This window comes from Ictalurus furcatus, chromosome 23 (assembly GCF_023375685.1).
Source record: "Ictalurus furcatus strain D&B chromosome 23, Billie_1.0, whole genome shotgun sequence".
In the NCBI taxonomy this organism is placed as follows: Eukaryota; Metazoa; Chordata; class Actinopteri; order Siluriformes; family Ictaluridae; genus Ictalurus; species Ictalurus furcatus.
The window spans coordinates 6477501-6496150 of NC_071277.1; the positions used below are offsets into that span (position 1 = coordinate 6477501).

Sequence of the window (18650 nt, forward strand, 5' to 3'; positions counted from 1 at the left end):
TGAAGAGGAGGGATGGAAGAGCTCAAAACAACAGGCAAATAAAATGCAATGCACGGCATGAAATAAACAAACAAACAAATAATCCGATAAATAAAACCCATCGATCGCAGCTAGACACTTGTCAGGGCACGTTTTGCAGGCATTAGGGTCACGAGGGGAACTGCGTATACACAGTACGTCAGCCGTATGCGCTCCGTTCCAGGGTCAGATACAAAAGTTCAAAAGTTCAAACGTCCATGTTTTTAATGGTGTCCCTACGGAAATCTCCAAAAAACATTTATTTAAGAGGCTGAGAAAGGACTTCATGAACACATGTCCTTTTGTCCCTAAGAAACAGGGCGAGAGAGGAAGGAAGAAAGATCGCTGTGGCTGTAAATCACTAAATCATTCCCATTGAGCGGCATTCTCTCTGATTTTCTGAGCACTTCATTTGGAGATGGATCCTGTATCCAGCGGAGGTCGATAGCCATTTTAATTTAGAGCAGAGGCAGATATGCTGATGGAGTAAGCAGCCTAGAGCTACTCATTACTGTGAGGAAAGTCATTAACCCCTCACTGGCCCTCACACCATTACACTGAGCTTCAGACAAACGCACGCTCGAACTGACGTCACTGCAAATACATAAACAACACAAGCCTACGACTTCACCGGCACGAAGCAGGGTTCCTAATGAGGACTCGCAGAGGGGTCAGGAGAATCGGAAACTTTTCGTTACGCTCGTTTAGACGGTCACTAACCCTGCTGGAAATTAGTTCGGCCTGTACGACATGTATAGTTCTGTCCTATTCTTCTCTCTGCCGTTATTTAGAAACACGCAGGCCGACTTTATAGTGTCCAATTTCCTGCGCGACGTTAATTTGCTCGTAAAACAATGAAGCAATCGACAGCACGGCCGGGTCAGGAAGTGAACTGTCACTCTGTAGATGTGTTATTTGAGGATTATATTACGAACTGGTCACGTTGCGTAAAAAGTTTTTTTTTTTTTTCATTTCGGGACTATTTTTGCAATTACGCGATATTTCTTTTCAGCTTTCGAATACAATCCCACCTTTGGTTTTTGGAAGGCAAGGCAGGGCCTGGGGCCTGAAATCGAACTGGAAGGAATAAAGTGATTCCAGCTGTCCACGCTGGCTGCCCTGGTAGAATTACAGTGCTCAGCTAAACCATGGAAGTCAGGCTCGTGTCAGCACATCTGGATGACATCACTGAACAACTGGATGGACGTACACTCTCAGGAAAGAAAACGGTACTAAATTGTTCCTTTTCTTCTTTCTGGAGTGATAACCCTCAAGTATCTTCTGTATCTTTTCCATGAAAATGTGGATAAAAAATGATTTAAGGTTCGTAAATAAACCATCATTCGTTTTTAAAGTCAAGCTTTTACCTTTCTCTGTGAATAATACGTACCCTTGTATCATTTACCACCCCGGCGACACGGAATGGTACAGTCTAGTACACTCATTTTCTAAGATGTTGTGTGAGCTAGATTCCCATTCATTCTTAACTACATTATCCTCATAGCCCCAAACGAAACCAAACTACTGCATTAAATTCCTGAATGAATCAACCTTGAACTCTCAGCACACAAATATCCATCTACCTGAATTCATTTTCTCTGAGAAAACACACCTTTTCAATTTCCACTCTGGTTAAACGCTGAAAAGGTTCCAATGAGTAGAACAGGTCCTACAAGCTGCACTAGCAAGTCGTGAATGAATAACAACGAATCGATGAGCTTTCGAGGAGTGAGTGCTACAGTATACACTGCACGCCCGTGTTAAAGCACAGAACGGTAACAATTAGGGCCACCGAACTGCAGAACATTTGCTACAAGCTGACAGCTACGAGAGCGTGATTTAATTAGTCTGGCGTGAGAACTGCCTACAGAACATATTAGCTAAACTCATCACAATAGCACTGCACATTATACGCAAGTTCGATCGAGACCACGGGGCTTATTTCCTCGTGATATGAGGAAAAATAACAGAGGATGAATTCAGTGTTTTCAGAAATTGCCTAAGCAAAGCGAAGATGTTGGATCCAGGGGTCTGGATCTGTGATTTTATTCCTCACTTTGTTACCGTGCTGGAAAGTACGACCCAGAATTAACATAGTTATTAAGCTTATGAATAATGTAAAATTGAATTTAATGAGAATTGTATTCAAAATTGGCTCTATGGGTGGAAAGTACCGGGAAAACAAATTCTCTGGACACTCAGTAAAGAGGCACAGTATAATTATATAAAGTACATTTAAATAATATGTCTATTTTAAATAATAATAATAATAATAATAATAATAATAGTTTGCTTGTAACGTGTTTGTGTAGCTTTATATGTGAGCAACATTAGCGCTGCAGCTCTACTGCATCAGAAACATGACGTCATTGAGGTTAAATAGGAAAAGTGTGAAAACGATATTTTTTGGCCGAACTACTGCTTTAACATAGAACTAATGTATGGGAAGATCTTCTGTCTGTCGTAACCTGTCGTAACTTCTGCATGAGAACATTCACAAATTTTTAGGATAATCTTAATACTCTGTTTACAAAAGTGGCTCTTAAAACCCAATCTAACAGCAAGGAAAAGGATTTGTACCAAGGATGATATAAAACCAAATGGAAAGAGCTGGAAAATTGTGTACAGTTTATTTTCCTTCCTCTATGTAAAGCTTCTGCATGAACAAACAGAAATGACCTACGTTGGACGTAAAAAGTCTACACACCCCTGTTAAAATTGCCGGGTTTTGCGATTAAACGCAAAATGAAACCAAGATAAATCGGATCAGGCAGATCTTTTTCTACAACAACATTCAAGTGAAAAGCAAAATCGCAAACCCAAGACTTGTACTCACTCATGAATCTGTCCAGTATAGCACTCCATCTCCTTCATTGCCGTGGTCAGTTTGGTGAGCAGTTTGTGGTAAGCGTCGACGGTGAGCAGGTCTTCCTCTCGCAGCAGGAAGCGCAGGCCGTGTCCCTCTGTCCGGCCCAGACTGTGTCCTGACGGAGCGGCCATGCTGGTGATGCAGTGCTGCACGTGGACCATGGGGTTCAGCTTACCTGAGAACACACACATTCGTTTTTTTCAGTCTAAACTGTATAAAGCCATCCTAATTTCCAAACCGCAGTGTATCCTGCCTCACCCTGATCTGCACCGTGATTCCCTTTGTCCAGCGTGGAATTCTTCCTGTTGTCCAACTGCACACCGAAAGCACTTCCTAGAGATGTTGTGGTCTTGGGGTAGGACACCTCCATCACATTAATGTGGCAGTTTGTTGGGCAGAAATCGCTGCTGTGGAGAGGTGACACCTTGGTCTTGGCTTGCTTGAATGTAGGCCAGGCTCTGTTTTTCAGCACCCGTGAAAACTGCGAGCAGAAATCGGGTTAGTGAGAATATGTCCGGGGTGGACAAATAATTACCCCGGACTCTCAGGACAAACAGAGCGCGTGTCCTGGCTATAAAATTTTTATTCATACAGTAGTTGCCTGGGGTACTGAACGATTGTTGCTAGTAGATTAGCACGCACGACTCAGGAACACGCAGGTATTCATAAATGCGCAAAAAAGTATCTTTGTAATTCTTTCTCTTGAATTCTTAATTCTTTCCCTTGAAACATAACATTCAGAAAATAAGGTGCACTTGCAAAATGTCTGAAATTACAACCGTTTTTCTTACTTTTAATGTGAAAAAATGTCAATTAGAAGAGCCTAGTGTCGTTTTTGCTGTGTAGGCCTGTTTCAATTCATGAACGCACATACTACAGTTCCGTTATCACACGTTGTTGCCGTATGGCAACAATTACATTTCACTGTTTAACAAAATACTCAAAATGTATAAACTTGTTTAAATGACAAAAAAATAAATGATAACGTATCTCAGATAGTGTTTCAGTTTTTTTTCCTTTAAGTAGTTTTGAATAAATAGTGAAAATTTAATCAAATTTTGAGAGCCCCCCAATGAGGACCTTTACCACGCCATGGGATTGCAGAAAAGGAAGTGCAAACAGCACTTCCTGGTCATCTGACATGCATTAATTTTTTTGCTACGTCACAGTTAAAGCCCTGCTTTTCCAGTTACAAAGGAAAATAGCAGTTTTGAATTAGTGCCTATCAACAAATTGGAGATAAATGAATTGTTGCGATATGGCAACATCATGCTGTAAAGGTTTAAACAACTTCTGAAACAAAATGTTTTAGCGCGGCTAATAAATTAGCTGTCACCTCAAGGCTTTAAACATATTGAGAGAAAATAAAGACGTTAGCTAGACATGAATGATGTATTTTATGTGTCATGAAAATACAGAACACCACAACTCATAGCCAAAACATTGGCCAACAACAAAAACACGATAGCTGAACGATCATACGCTAGGTTGCTTTTCTCATACACTGAACTAGCTAACTAGCACATTGAAGCCTTCACTAGCTAATTTTGCATGTAATCAAAAACTAGTATCTAGCAGCCATTTTGTGGAACATTTAAACTTGTTTTTTTCAATATTTTAAAACCTTTCAGCCATGGAAAAGCATTTATTTAGTGATGTTAGAGCTAATGTTACGTCAGAACACTACTGATAACAGTGGGGTAGTGATTTCTGTTGATAACATGCAAGGCTCATCCATCATCAGCACTCCAGCTGGTGGACTACACACTCATTTACCCGCTACAACATAATAGATAATCAACTCAGTGCCAAAACAAGGCCTTCAAACAAACAACACACACACATTTCTGGAACATGTACAAGCCAGTGATTAATCAGCACAGCCATTTTCTGCACCTACACCATTCATTTTCCATCTCGCAGTTATGCGTTGAGATGATACGGAAAATAAAAGCAGCGTTGCTTAAGACGCTTTGACTCAACAGGCTGTACGTGAGAGTTTCAGCTCGACACATCCCTGTCACACCTGGAGTTTCCTTTATTTCTGCGATTACTCGTCAACCCAACACTGGAATTGGAATACGCTCGTTTTGAGGAAATGACTCTCAGATGAGCTGCGTATTTTGCAAATTCAGAGCTCTGTGCAAACAAAATCCAAGCCAAAACGCACTTGAAACGTTGCTTTGAACTTTATGAATAGCAACGCCGCAGACGTCGGGGTGGGACCCACGTGGCGGCGTCGCGTGGAACCGTAACCGTAACCCCTTTCCAGTGGAGCTCGATCCCAGTCGTAGCTCAGATTACTTAACGTCAGAAAAGTACTACACTGAATAATAAACTCACATGAATTAATATCGACGATAGAAAAAGGCATAGAAACAATGCCTAGACTTTCAGCCTTATTTAGAAATCTAGAGCAAATTACAGCTGTTCAATAACTGATATTGAATTCTCAATTCTGATTAGTCAGAAGATGTTGGTTCATTTTCTATAAAAGCAGCTGGAGACAAAACTGCACTGTGCTGTATAGGGGCTTCATTTGCATACAGGAATGTGATTGGCTCTTATATTTTATGATGCAATAACACTTGCCTGATACCTGTTTAATACTGTATAATACTCATTATCACATTGCTTCCCACTGCTGTGAAAGCTCGCACTTTGACCAGCCTGAGCATGCAAATTAATCCATGATGAAATGATTGAATCTTTTTTTAATTTTTATAGACCAACCGTCAGAAATGCACGTTATTTGGTGTCTGATTCATGCTTTTATTTTCATGATTCATTCTTGTACTTCACAGCACTCATATTTCCTGCTGTTCTCCTCAGGTCAAAATGGCCTGACCATAATCTCAGTAGTACTACAGTATATTATTAGTACTATACATTACAGACGTTTTTACTACAATTTTACAGGCAGCAGATCACTCATTTTCCCGCTTCATCGACTGGCCTTGACAAACAGGCGGCCTCCCAGAATGGCGCAGGAGGGAAATGATGTAAAGTGACAGGGCGTTATGTGATATCTATAAGCACTGAATAGATTGGAGAACAACAAAAAAAAAGAAAAAGAAAATTCCAAATACAAACAGTTGGGAAGAATCAGGGCTTTTTGAATGAGATGGTTCTCTTTACATTGAATAAATCAGCCTCTGCAGGGGTTCAGGAACAGCATGGTCAGATTAGCTCAGGAAGGGAGTATAGTGCAGTGAACACTAGAATGATGTAGTGAACACTAGCTGACGCGACTCTTGGAATCAGTCCATTTGATTATTTATATGGTCACAGCTTCACGTCAGTTCATTTACGTTTATTCGTTTAGCAGACGCTTTTATCCAGAGCGATTTACAAATGAGGAAATACAAGCAAAGCGTTATATCAAGCGGAGAACAATACGAGTAGTGCTACCGTACGACTTATGTATATGGTGGATACTCCACATAGATTTTTTAAAAAGTGTCTAATTATTAATACGGTAAAGTTTTGGAAGGAGTCTCCAGTGTCAGCACTTCGTAACAGTCAGAGGTAAAGCTGTAACTTCAATTTTTGCAAACATGGAAAAATGTATTAACTTCAAGATAAAGAAAGCGAGAAGCTGGTTCACTAAAATGTAAGCGATAATGGGACGTAGATGTTCCACAATACTAAAGGCAACTATAAAAGGATAAAAAAATACGTGCTGTTCGTTTATTTAAAAAAAAAAAAAAAAGGAATCACATGCAAACGGAGCCACATCACCACCCTGTCACTGATTAATTTCCTATAACAGCATGTCCTGAAGTGTTTCATTCCTTACTCATCTCTGTTTTTTTTTTTTTTTGTATTTCATCATTTGCATTTACTGTACTTATGCACATTCTTTATAGGCTATGACATTATCAAAGTCTACAATCTCAGACAAATTTGCACAAACATGCACCACAATCCATGACGTTTCATCACACAAAACATGGATAGGTTGCCAATTAGCTTGACTTTGACTTGGAAAATAAAGAGATTAAACTCAATGATCGACCATCCCTGTATGAGTGAGTATGTGGATAGTGTTCTGTACCTTCCTGTAGTTGGTGATGCGGCGGTTGATGTGCTCAAGTCTCTCCGCACACATTGAGCTGAACCTGAGCTGCAGCTCCTCCGGGACAAGCTCCGTGCTGGAGTTTATCCGGCTGCACGTCTGCACCAGCTGCTCGTCGTTCCGAGCCAAGGCCTCCAGGATCTGAAGAGGAACAGAGGAAGGGAAGAGGAAAAGGAAAAGCTTCAGAGAACACAGACCTCGATAATGTAATCTCAAAACATCGAGCCTTATATATGTACATGCTGAGATGCTTTTCTGCTCACCACGGTTGTAAAGAGTGATTATTGAGTCACTATATCGTTTATGGCAGCATGAACCGATCTGGCCTTTTACATCTGTCCTCTGTTATCAACAAGGAGTTTCCACCCGCAGATCTTTTGCTCACTCAGTGTTTTTTTTTTATTAGTTTTTTGCACCATTCTGTGTAAACTCCAGAGACTTTATATGTGTGAAAATCCCAGCAGATCAGCAGTTTATAAAATACTCAAAACCAGCCCATCTGGCACCCACAACCATGCCGTGGTTAAAGAGATAACGCTTTCTTCGTTCTGATGATTGATGTGAACATGAAGCTCTTGACCTGCATCTGTATGACTTTAAGCCCTGAGCTGCTGCTACATAATTGGCTGATTAGATAACTGCATGAATGTATAGGTGTTCCTAATAAAGTGGACGGTGAGTGTTTATTGTGTATGGGCTGTAAGAGACCTTGGCTTTTCTTACAAACTACCTATCTATATAAGAAAATAGTTTGATTAAAGAACTTTTCCAACCACTGCCTGTCAAACTCAAATAATCCGCAACAGCGTTGCATATTACCGTTCAGATTTCTCCAAGGAAATATGTGCTTTTCCCAGGCAGATGTGGGCAAAAAAGCGTAACAGAGCTTAAGACTTGCAGACTTGCATATAATATATTTTCTCAACACCATGATTTCCTCAGTGTTTTATAAGACAGCTGAAAGTCATTATAAGATATACAGTAAGTATAAGATGCAGAAAAACTAACACAACACAAAGGAGCAAACGTGTTACTGAACAACATTACTCAGCAACTCTGGTTAAGCCAGATGTATATTGTTTATCCCAAATGTAATTGCTCAAGGTTGGTGTCCGGTATTTGCCTTTGAATCGTCTATTTGAATCATCTATTTGAATCATCCCACATTCAAGTTGTTCAGTACCTCAAACATATTTGCTTACGTGGTTGCTAAAATGTCTGTGCTGTTATCTATTGAAATATACAAAAATCTACAAAAGGATGTCACAAAACTATATACAGTTGTGCCCAAAGGTTTGCATACCCCTTGGAGAATCTGCTAAATCTTAATATTGTTAACAAAATAAGAGGGATCATAAAAATCCCGTGTTGTTTTTTATTTAGTACTGTCCTGAATAAGCTATTTCACATAATAGATGTTTACATATGGCTAAACTGGTGGCTATAAGCTTTGGTATACTTGCTGTCAACACCAAGCATGTCTTGGGTGGCTTTTCTCTTTAAGGTTGCTCAGTGGGCCTGAATATGACTCTCTGGCATTCCTAAGATTTGAACTCTGGCAATCCTGAGATTTGAACTCTGGCAATCCTGAGATTTGAACTGTGGCAGTCCTGAGATTTGAACTGTGGCAGTCCTGAGATTTGAACTCTGGCCTTCCTCAGATTTGAACTCTGGCCTTCCTCAGATTTGAACTCTGGCAATCCTGAGATTTGAACTCTGGCCTTCCTGAGATCTGAACTCTGGCCTTCCTGAGATCTGAATTCTAGCATTTCTGAAATTTGAACTCTAGCATTCCTGAGATTTGGCAGTCCTGAGATTTGAACTCTGGCAATCCTGAGATTTGAACTGTGGCAGTCCTGAGATTTGAACTCTGGCCTTCCTGAGATTTGAACTCTGGCCTTCCTGAGATTTGAACTCTGGCCTTCCTGAGACCTGAACTCTGGCAGTCCTGAAATTTGAATTCTAGCATTTCTGAAATTTGAACTCTAGCATTCCTGAGATTTGGCATTCCTGAGATTTGAACTCTGGCCTTCCTGAGATCTGAACTCTGGCATTTCTGAGATCTGAACTCTGGCAGTCCTGAGATTTGAACGCTGGCAGTCCTGAGATTTGAACTCTGGCAGTCCTGAGATTTGAACTCTGGCAAGCCTGAGATTTGAACTCTGGCCTTCCTGAGACCTGAACTCTGGCAGTCCTGAAATTTGAATTCTAGCATTTCTGAAATTTGAACTCTAGCATTCCTGAGATTTGGCATTCCTGAGATCTGAACTCTGGCCTTCCTGAGATCTGAACTTTGGCATTTCTGAGATCTGAACTCTGGCAAGCCTGAGATTTGAACTCTGGCATTCCTGAGATTTGAACTCTGGCATTCCTGAGATTTGAACTCTGGCATTCCTGAGATTTATCCACTTGGAAAACTCCTTAACTGCTACCAATGTCCATCAATCCATCCATCCAACCATCCATCCATTTTCCATACCACTTATGACACACACACACACTTCTCAATATCCCATGAAATGCATAAACAGGCAAAACAAACTGACCCCAAGGATTCAAGTATTTAAGTGAATCAGACAGAAGTTTTCCTTTAAGGATTTCCCATACTGTAACTCATCTTACTAACAATCAATCAAAGTCACAAAGACTATAACCATACACAGTGCATAAACAAATAGCCTAATGCATGTATCTTGGATACCTCTTGGCTTTTGGTCATCTTTCCTATCAAGTCTGTGCTTTACCCTGTTTAAATCCCAATAACATTCCCCATTCAGGCAGACACTTCAGCTCACTTCCTGTCCTCCAAAAGAAAACATCTGCCAAAAACCCCTGTGGTGTTATTAAACAATGCACTTGTATGATTTCCCACACCTGTCTGCAACATTACGATGCCAAGGAAAATGTCATTAGAGCTCTGAGCTACAATCACGTCCAAAACGGAGAACTGCCAAGAAATTGACTAGAAGCAGAAGGGATGATGATACATAAGACATAAAACTGCAGGCTAAATGAGTTAACGTCACATGTTAGTTGTTAAAATATGGTAATAACAGAAGTGTTACTGTCTGACATAAGTGTCAAAACAATTGAACACAGATCTGTGAATGAGATATGCAGCTCAATTTGAATTTTTTTTGGAGAAATCTTTACAGATCTTGTTATAGACACAAGTCCAATAGCCCTTTACACCCCTAAGTGTAGTTCTTAGAAATACAAAAATACCAAATGTTAATCAAGCGAATGCTAAGGAAGTTAGATGACAATTAATGCCTGGACTTTTTTTAATTTGAGATATATACAATATATCAGCCAATTATCATTCACCAACCAATGATCTTGATTCTCAGGACCTGAAAACTTGCTGAATTTCTTCGGAAAAATTTCAGATCAAAACCGATGATGGCATCACACACCTCCTTCACACAGCCCAGAACCATCTGGACACCAGGAAGGGAAATTATTTAAAAATTTTTATGTTGACTACAGCTCAGCATTTAACACTATAATCCCCTCCAAAATCACCACGAGTTGGAGGACCTGGGACTTAACCCCATGTCTTTGGGTGTTTATCTCCAACTTCCTGACAGGCAGACCCCAAGCAGATTGGGTGAGCAAATATGTCTCACCCTTCCTTACCTTCAGCACTGGAACCCCCCAGGGTTGTGTCCTGAACCAACTGCTGTACTCGTTGTATACTTGTGACTGTGTGTCCACTTCCAACTCTATCACTGTCAAGGTTTATGGCGATACTGTTGTGGTGGGCCTGATCTCTGATAACAATGAGGCCTACGTGGAGGAGATGTTAAGCCTGGAGAACTGGTGCCAGGAGAACAACCTCCTCCTAAACATCAGCAAAACAAAGTTCATAGTGGACTTCTACACAAAGCAGTAGAGGTGCTACCATCCACTTAAGAATAACTGTGCTCATGTGGAGAAAGCGGTTTCCAGTTTCAGGTACCTTGGGGACCACATCATGCAGGACCTGTCACGGTCCTGTCACATTAACACCCTGGTGAAGAAGGCCCGTCAGCTTGTTTTTCCACCTTTGGCACCTAAAAGACTTCAAACTGCCCTCTAAGGTGCTAAGGAGCTTCTACTCCAGCACCATCCAGATAGGAAGCATCAAAGCCTGATTTGGGAACAGCACCAAGCAGGATAGGCAGGTTCTCTAGAGAGTGGTGTGATCAGCTGAGCGCAAAACCGACCAAAGCCAGGAAGATAGCGAAGGACCTCGGCCATCTAAACAATGGACTCATCTCTCTGTTGTGAAAGGAAAGGAAAGAACTTTCGCTCCTTGAAGGCCAACACAGAGAAGGAGGAGGGGCTTCTTCCCACATGCCATTCGGGGCCTCAACCTGGACAACACCTAGGACTACGCCTTGGATTTTTTTGCACAACACCCACACCATCTACATTTCAGTTAATATACCCATGTTACCCTGTATTTATAAACATTTATTATATATGTTAGTTATTTCACTGCAACTACCTCAGCTCGATGTTGCACAACATTGTACTGCACATCCAACTGCACATTTTTGCACATGATTCCTCATATTGTCCATATTTTTTCTGCCATCAATCTTTTATATCCGGTATATTTTATATTTTATATATATATATATATATATATATATATATATATATATATATATATATATATATATATAATTTCTACTTCTACGCAAGTGAATTCTGTTTAATGTAAATTCTGTTTTATATCTCACCGGTAGTCGTAAAAAGCATTTCACTGCACGTCGTACTGAGCGCGTCTTTACACGGATGTCTTAAAGATTCAGTGATCACTTTTATCTAACATTTTTATCTATTATTATATTTTATATAGAAAAGTGAAACTGAGTGATTACAAATTATGATTCAGTGCTTAGGATTATTTGCACAAATAATAAATACTATTAGGAGACATCTGGCGCTTGCAATAGCTATCAGCTGCTGAAAATGCTGAATTAGCATTTAATAAATGATCAAATAAAAACGGTAAATTAAAGTAGTCAAAGAAAAGGAAGGGTTGCCAGATTGTTAGCCAACCAAACGTCTTGAGAAATACCCAATCTGGCAACACAGCTGATAGTTATCCGGTGTTTTATTTCTTTTGATCATGTTGACTTCGCAGTAATCATTCAGGAAACAATTCACAGTGTCCGTGTACCATAAGGAAGCAGTGATATCTCTGTACCTTAGCTGTGAGGCTGAAGAAGCCTTTCGGTTCCACCATCTTCTCCAGCACGTGGCACTTGATCCCGGCTGTGCTGTCGTACTCGTAAGCCACGCCGTACTCGAGGTGCACATTATCCACCGTCAGACTCACATGATCCTTCTTCCCATCTATCAAAGCGATGGTATTGAACTTGTCCATGACCTCTGCAGAGCACACACACACACACACACATACACACAGCAGGGTCACATAATGGGTTAATGAACATTACTCCACACTAATTCTCAATCGTGATTGGTCAGAAGGTGTTGAATAACTTTCTAAATATGAATTCTAAAATGTTATCATTGATATATTAGCGGATAATTCACTCGGCCTTCGCTCGTGGATGTTTATAATGAACAGATTTCAAAATGCAATGTAATTTAACACACACAAAAAAAAAACACCGTATAACTTTATAACTGATATAGTAACGTTTTCTGTAATTTAGCATTTTTTGGAAGGAGTCTCCAGTGTCAGCGCTTTGTAAAAGTCAGATATAAATCTATAACTTTAAGTCTTATGTCTGTGGAAAGTCTTCTGGATGTGTTTTGCGCTAACATCCTTGTAACGTACGCGACAACCTTAAATGTAACACTAAACGGATAAACAGTACAGCATATCAATCTTTAATACATAATAATGTGTAACCATCGCCGCAGCACTGTGGTATAAGAGGAATAAAGCGCTTCATGACGTGCTATTGTGAGAAAACGGTCAGCCCCGTCACTGATTGTTTTCCTATAACTGCAAACTCATTTGCTGGAATTTGGGATATCAGCCGGCTTTAGAGCTTTTGAAATGACTTACACAGCTGAGGAGGAACATCTGTCTTGTTTTTATGGAAAATCATTATTTCCATCATCTACGTTTAATGCGAAAGCACACACTTCAGTTACGCTATGGATTTCTGCACGTACATTTCTCTTCAAAAGTTTGGAGTCGACTCTAATCCTTTATTCAATGTTATTCAGTTCGCTGAAACCATATCTATATGATACAATTCAGATATAACAAACGTCAACAACATTCCCAGCTCTAATTTAGTCACTGGTGCTGTACATCATTGTGGACACATAACGTTTCTTTAATATCAAGCGTATTAGGAAAATCGAATCGTTTGATATATCAACATAATCAGTGTTAAAAACCGGTCCAAATTCCCGTCCAGATTTCGAATTTCGGAATCAATTCGTCTTCACTGAGGTGAATGATTGAAATGTTTTCCCCTCTAATGAGTAGCAGGTGTGACTGCGGAAGAGAGATTCACAGCACCGCGAGAGACAAGCAGACAGCTGCAGTGAACATGATGATGATGGAAATGGCACTGAGACTGTGTGTGTGTGTGTGTGTGTGTGTGTGTGTGTGTGTGTATGTGGTGTTTGGAACTACCTTCCACTTTACACTCGAACCCCTCCCCGTTCTCCTCAGCATTAGGTTTCTGGCTGGCCTTCTGGTGGTCGTCCTGGGCGCTCTCGCTGTTGTTATAGACCCACTTTATGGAGTCTTGCTGAAATAAGAAACAACCAGAACACAAATGTTTAGACTGGCATTAGGGTCCGGGTTCATTTGGCGACCACGCTCTGTTCATGAAAACCTTTAAAACATTTTTATTTCTTTCTTTATTTTTTTTTAAGTGATACTCATTTCATATTTATTACTGAAGAACTTGTTAGATAAACCTGAGACATATTCATTGTATTATGTAGAAATCGGAGTGCTCTATGCCTTCTCCATACAAAAGGAACACTGCATTATGGGTATACTGTATATATTATAATTTGGGCACTAAGACTAAGAAGTGCGTGGAGGGATTTCATGAGCTCTTTCAGCAAAATTTCTAATATATTGCATTGTGGAGAACATCTGCTATCTCCTGCATGTGTTATGTGTTATAATTCCTAAAGTATGACAGCGTCTTGTTTGATAAATAAATGTAATAGAGGTTTTTTTTTCCGCTACTATTTAATAATTAATCGCATCTAATACCACACTGTGCTTGTATTCTCTGTAGAATTAATGGATTAAAGCTTATAGGTTTAAATCACCAGACTATCATACGCTGTTTGGACCTCAAGCAAAGAGCGTAACCCTCAGGTGCTTGGCTCAGTACTTGGATTAGGCTTAGACTTGCTTTGGAAAAAAGAAACGTTATCAGCAGTGTGATTCAGTTCATTGGTGAACTGAATACAAAGTCCTGCTAATGACTTTTAACGCTGTATGTGGTTTATCTCCAGCATGCCTTGCCGATCTGATGACGCAGTAAAGCCTGCTTGCAACTCAGTCAGTAAAAGATGTTCTCATATCGTCTCTAGAACTCGGAATAGAAAACATTAGGGATGGCGGCTCGGGCTGTGTTTTTGAAACAGTTTATTCGTATACAGTATATTGTGCCCTTTATGTTATTCGATCATATTTTTCATGATTTGTAGTCAAAGTGGAAAAAAAAAGTACAATACAGATGCTGAAGATGATGAATGGATGAATAGACTGATGAATGTGTGATTAATGAATAGATTAATGAGAGGATTGTTGCCGGGGACTCTACGATCGTAGAGGAATGATGAATGGATGCGAGACAAATTAATGAACGGATATATACGATGAATGGATGAATACTGAAGGAACAAATAGATCCGTGGTGAATGTTTAAATAGATGACTGATAAGGCATGGTTGATGAATGATGATGGATGGCTAAATAATTGATGAATGGATAATTGGTGATAATTGATGAGCTGAATGTGGGATCTAATGGAAAATAAATGATTAGATGAACAGTTAATGTTTGAATCAATAAATGTATGAACATATAAACCGATTCATGCTGACTGATGAATGGTGAATGGATGATTAATAAATGCTTGCTTGGATGAGTTGATAAATGGATTATTAATAATGTGCTGATTGGATGAATTGACAAATGGTTGAATGGCTGATTGGTGAATGATGAATGGATAAACAATGCATGATTACTATTATTATTATTGTCGTTGTTGTTATTAATTTTACTAACACTGGAACATGACACCGTAGTGCACAAATGATTGATTTGGGACGTAGCCGTACCTGCGTGGGTCTGCGGTATTTCCTGCAGGCTGTGACATGCGCGATCACACTGGCGTGACTCTCTTTGCTCACATTAATGCCATTGACCTTGATAATGCACTGACCCGGGTGTAGACCTGCCACAGCCGCCACAGTGCCTGCAAAACAAACCAAATAAATCATCACCAATGAGAGAGAAAGATGGGACTGTGGTCCCCAGCAACTATACTTTATTAACATGTTTACAAGAGCAGTCACTCGTCTGACTACAAACAGCATGAATCAGGCTCCAAACTGCCGCTATTTGGGTAGGCGTTTTGTAAACTGAATGGCAGGTAGCATGACGAATGGTATATAAACAAGCCAAGCTCAGGATCCAGCAAGCATAAACACTCTGTACTTCCTGTGCAGATGAAGCTCAAGAGGCATTTTAAAGAGCAAGGTAATAACTGCGTCAGGATGTAGTAAATGTTGATCTGTGCGAGAGTTTAGGTTCTGTAGAAAACATTTTGTTACATGGTTCAAGGCCAAGCTTTAACGATATGGGCACGTTACTAGAAGAGTAAATATTTATGTATTTTATTGAAAAATCTCTTAAACATGCAGAATCTTAGCATATGAGATATCTTGGGTTTCTAGCTGTTGTTTATCTCTTTTGAGCATGAACTACAACCTAATTGCACGTAGGAGCTAAAATTGTGATTGGATAACTCATTTGGATTTGTCGGTTTATCATAACAGAACGTATCAGAATTGAGAAAATCCTGATTAAAATGTTGCTTGTTAAGTTGCTGAAATCCCAGCTCCATGTCAAACAGTACAAACAGTCGAGTCCATAAATATTTATCCAGTGACACAATTTTTGTCATTCTGCCTCCGTTTTGTTTTCTTCAGCCTAACGAGGACCTCCTTCACTTGCATCGACACTCCTCTGGACGGCGTATTGAGAGTTCGCATGAACATCTACCGAATGCAATCAACACCGGACCTTTTATTTCCTTCATTTGTCGAAGAACAAGAAACAGGCCACACCCGGCCATGAAACTGCTCATCTGTGAACTGTCCGATTAGTTTTGAGCCTGTGAAAACGGAGGGAGGACAAAGGAAAATGGCTGTAATTCCTAAAGAATTAATGCGATATTTATGTTAAACCCCTTGAATTAAAGCTGAGAGTCTACACTTGAATCACATCTTGATTGTTTCATTTCTAATCCATTGTGCTGGTGTACAGAGACAAAATAGCGATAATTGTGTCGCTGTCCAAATACTTATGGACCTGACTGTATGTTGAATATCACTGGTCGCCGGTTGCTTTTTTACTTGCTAGTGTGAACATAGGGCTAGTCTAAAATTACAGCTGGATAACAAGCGGGAGTACAGACACAAAACTCATTCATAAACGAGCTTTTACTGAGACCAGCAGGGAGGACTGAACAGCTCAGAGCAGCCGTGTGTGTGTGTGTGTGTGGTGAGATGCTATTCCTCTCTGACTGTTACACCCTGCCATGAGACACAATTTTCCATTTCCATGCCCCACTGCATGCAGAAACACAACACCACTTCGGCCAGAGATTGGCTTGGACGTCTATCGTTGAGCCTCATCATCACCTGTTCTTGGTTTTGGCTAGACATCTGAAAATATCTTATCTTTTCGTTCTGTTCTGTCTGTCCCTCTCCACATCCCAAGTGGTCCTCTCATCTCTTGCTCTCATTTCCTCTGTCTCATGCTGTCGCGATTTCTGAAATGAAGCTATTCCGCTGAGTGCCAGTGTGGAATAGACTAAGTCCTCCCCGCTGAGTTTTTTTTTTCCCCCATCTGTCGCTAACTTCAGAAGAGTCCAGTGGACACATCTTTAAACCCTCAACGCACTCAAATATATTCCTTTCAAACTTTTCCAAGTACTGACCTTCCCCTTGTTCGGTTTCTCATTTGTGAGCTAGCAAATATTATGAACATGTATTAATACACCCTTCTTAGAAATCCTGGTTGGTTAGCTGATTTTGGCTAGCTAGGATACTCTGTGAAGGAACATCCTGTCAGGTTAGCTTGTTATTTTGGTAGCTAGTATCAGCCATGAGAATTTCTAAATATGAATGGAAATCCTCTTAGAAATTGTGTATGGTAAGGTCACGTTAGCTAGCCGGCTAGAATTGTTTGGTAGCTGGCTGGAATTAGCAGTCAAAATACTGAACTTTTATAAAGATTTCTTAAGAAATGTCTTCTTAGAAATGCTGTGAAGTTAGCTTATGTTAGCTAGCATGTTCGCAGTGAATGTTACATACATTTATGAATGTGACTTAAAATTCCTCTCAGAAATCCTGTGAATTTAGCATATGTTTGGTGACTAGCTGTCAAATCTCAGACATCAGGATAGCCCATATTTGCTAGCCCATTTTAGCTTTGTCAGGTAGAATTACCAGTGAGATTAACAAACATTTGTGAATATTACTTTTAAAAAATCCTCTCAGACATCCTGTCAGTTTAGTTCCTGTTTGGTATCTAGCTATCATTAGCAGTCAAAATAACTGGAATCTTTGCAGAAATCTTGTCAGGTTAGCTTATGTTTGTTAGCAGGTTAGCAGTGATCATAAACATTTATGAATGTGATTTAAACTTCCTCTCAGCAGTCACTGAGCTCACAGGATTAAAAAAAAAAAAGGCGACATAATTACTTTCCAATAGCATTCAGTACAACTCCATTAGCGCTAAAGCCTGAAATATAGAGCTGACATGCCGGAAAAATTTTGCTGTGTGTTAAAAACTTCTGTTCATTAAAATTTCTCTCAGAAATCCTGTCAGATTAGCTCATGCTAGCCAGCCAGCTATCTATATAGTCATATAGAATAAAAGCATTTAGATTACATTTTAAAAATAAAATAAAGCTCATGCTAGCTAGTGGGCTAACAAAATCTGTGCATCTATGGACAACAATTTCTTCTTACAAGAGGACTTTCAAAGATTTCCATATCTTGACTCAAAGGCAAGCCTATATTCCCATCTACGGGCTTCTAGGCACGCCCATAACAACGCACTCTTATTTCCATATATGGATACAAGAGCATCTGAAAGTGAGAGCGAACATTCTGTCCATGTGTGTGTGATAAGTTTACTGGTCTGGCTGTGGTCCAGTCCTTTACCTTCCTACACATCCAGCTGTTGTGCAGCTGTACTGCTCACACACAGAGAGGAGTAGCTTCCTGTGTCACACCCTTTCCTCATATCTCTCTCTCTCTCTCCGTATACCTCACACTCTCTCCTTATATCTCACTCTTTCTCTTGAGATATTTTTATATGCTTATAAATGTGAGATATTTTTCTGTTTAGGCCCATATTTTAATATCGCTCTCTCTCTCTTTAGATCACACTCTCTCTCTCTCTCGTTATATCTCACTTCCTCTCTCTTTATATCTCAC

General features: G+C 39.9%; 1 protein-coding gene across 1 annotated transcript in view; it reads right to left on the reverse strand.

Moving 5' to 3' along the window:
- The window catches only part of prex2 (phosphatidylinositol-3,4,5-trisphosphate-dependent Rac exchange factor 2), a 122373-nt gene that overhangs the window by 42539 nt on the left and 61184 nt on the right, over positions 1-18650 (reverse strand). Inside the window, exons 20-25 of the mRNA XM_053612227.1 lie at positions 15258-15394; positions 13582-13699; positions 12166-12350; positions 6945-7106; positions 3146-3368; positions 2855-3062 (exon numbers count right to left, since the gene is read on the reverse strand). Of these exons, the coding sequence (XP_053468202.1) occupies positions 2855-3062; positions 3146-3368; positions 6945-7106; positions 12166-12350; positions 13582-13699; positions 15258-15394 (1033 nt within the window). The remainder of the gene's footprint in view (positions 1-2854; positions 3063-3145; positions 3369-6944; positions 7107-12165; positions 12351-13581; positions 13700-15257; positions 15395-18650) is intronic.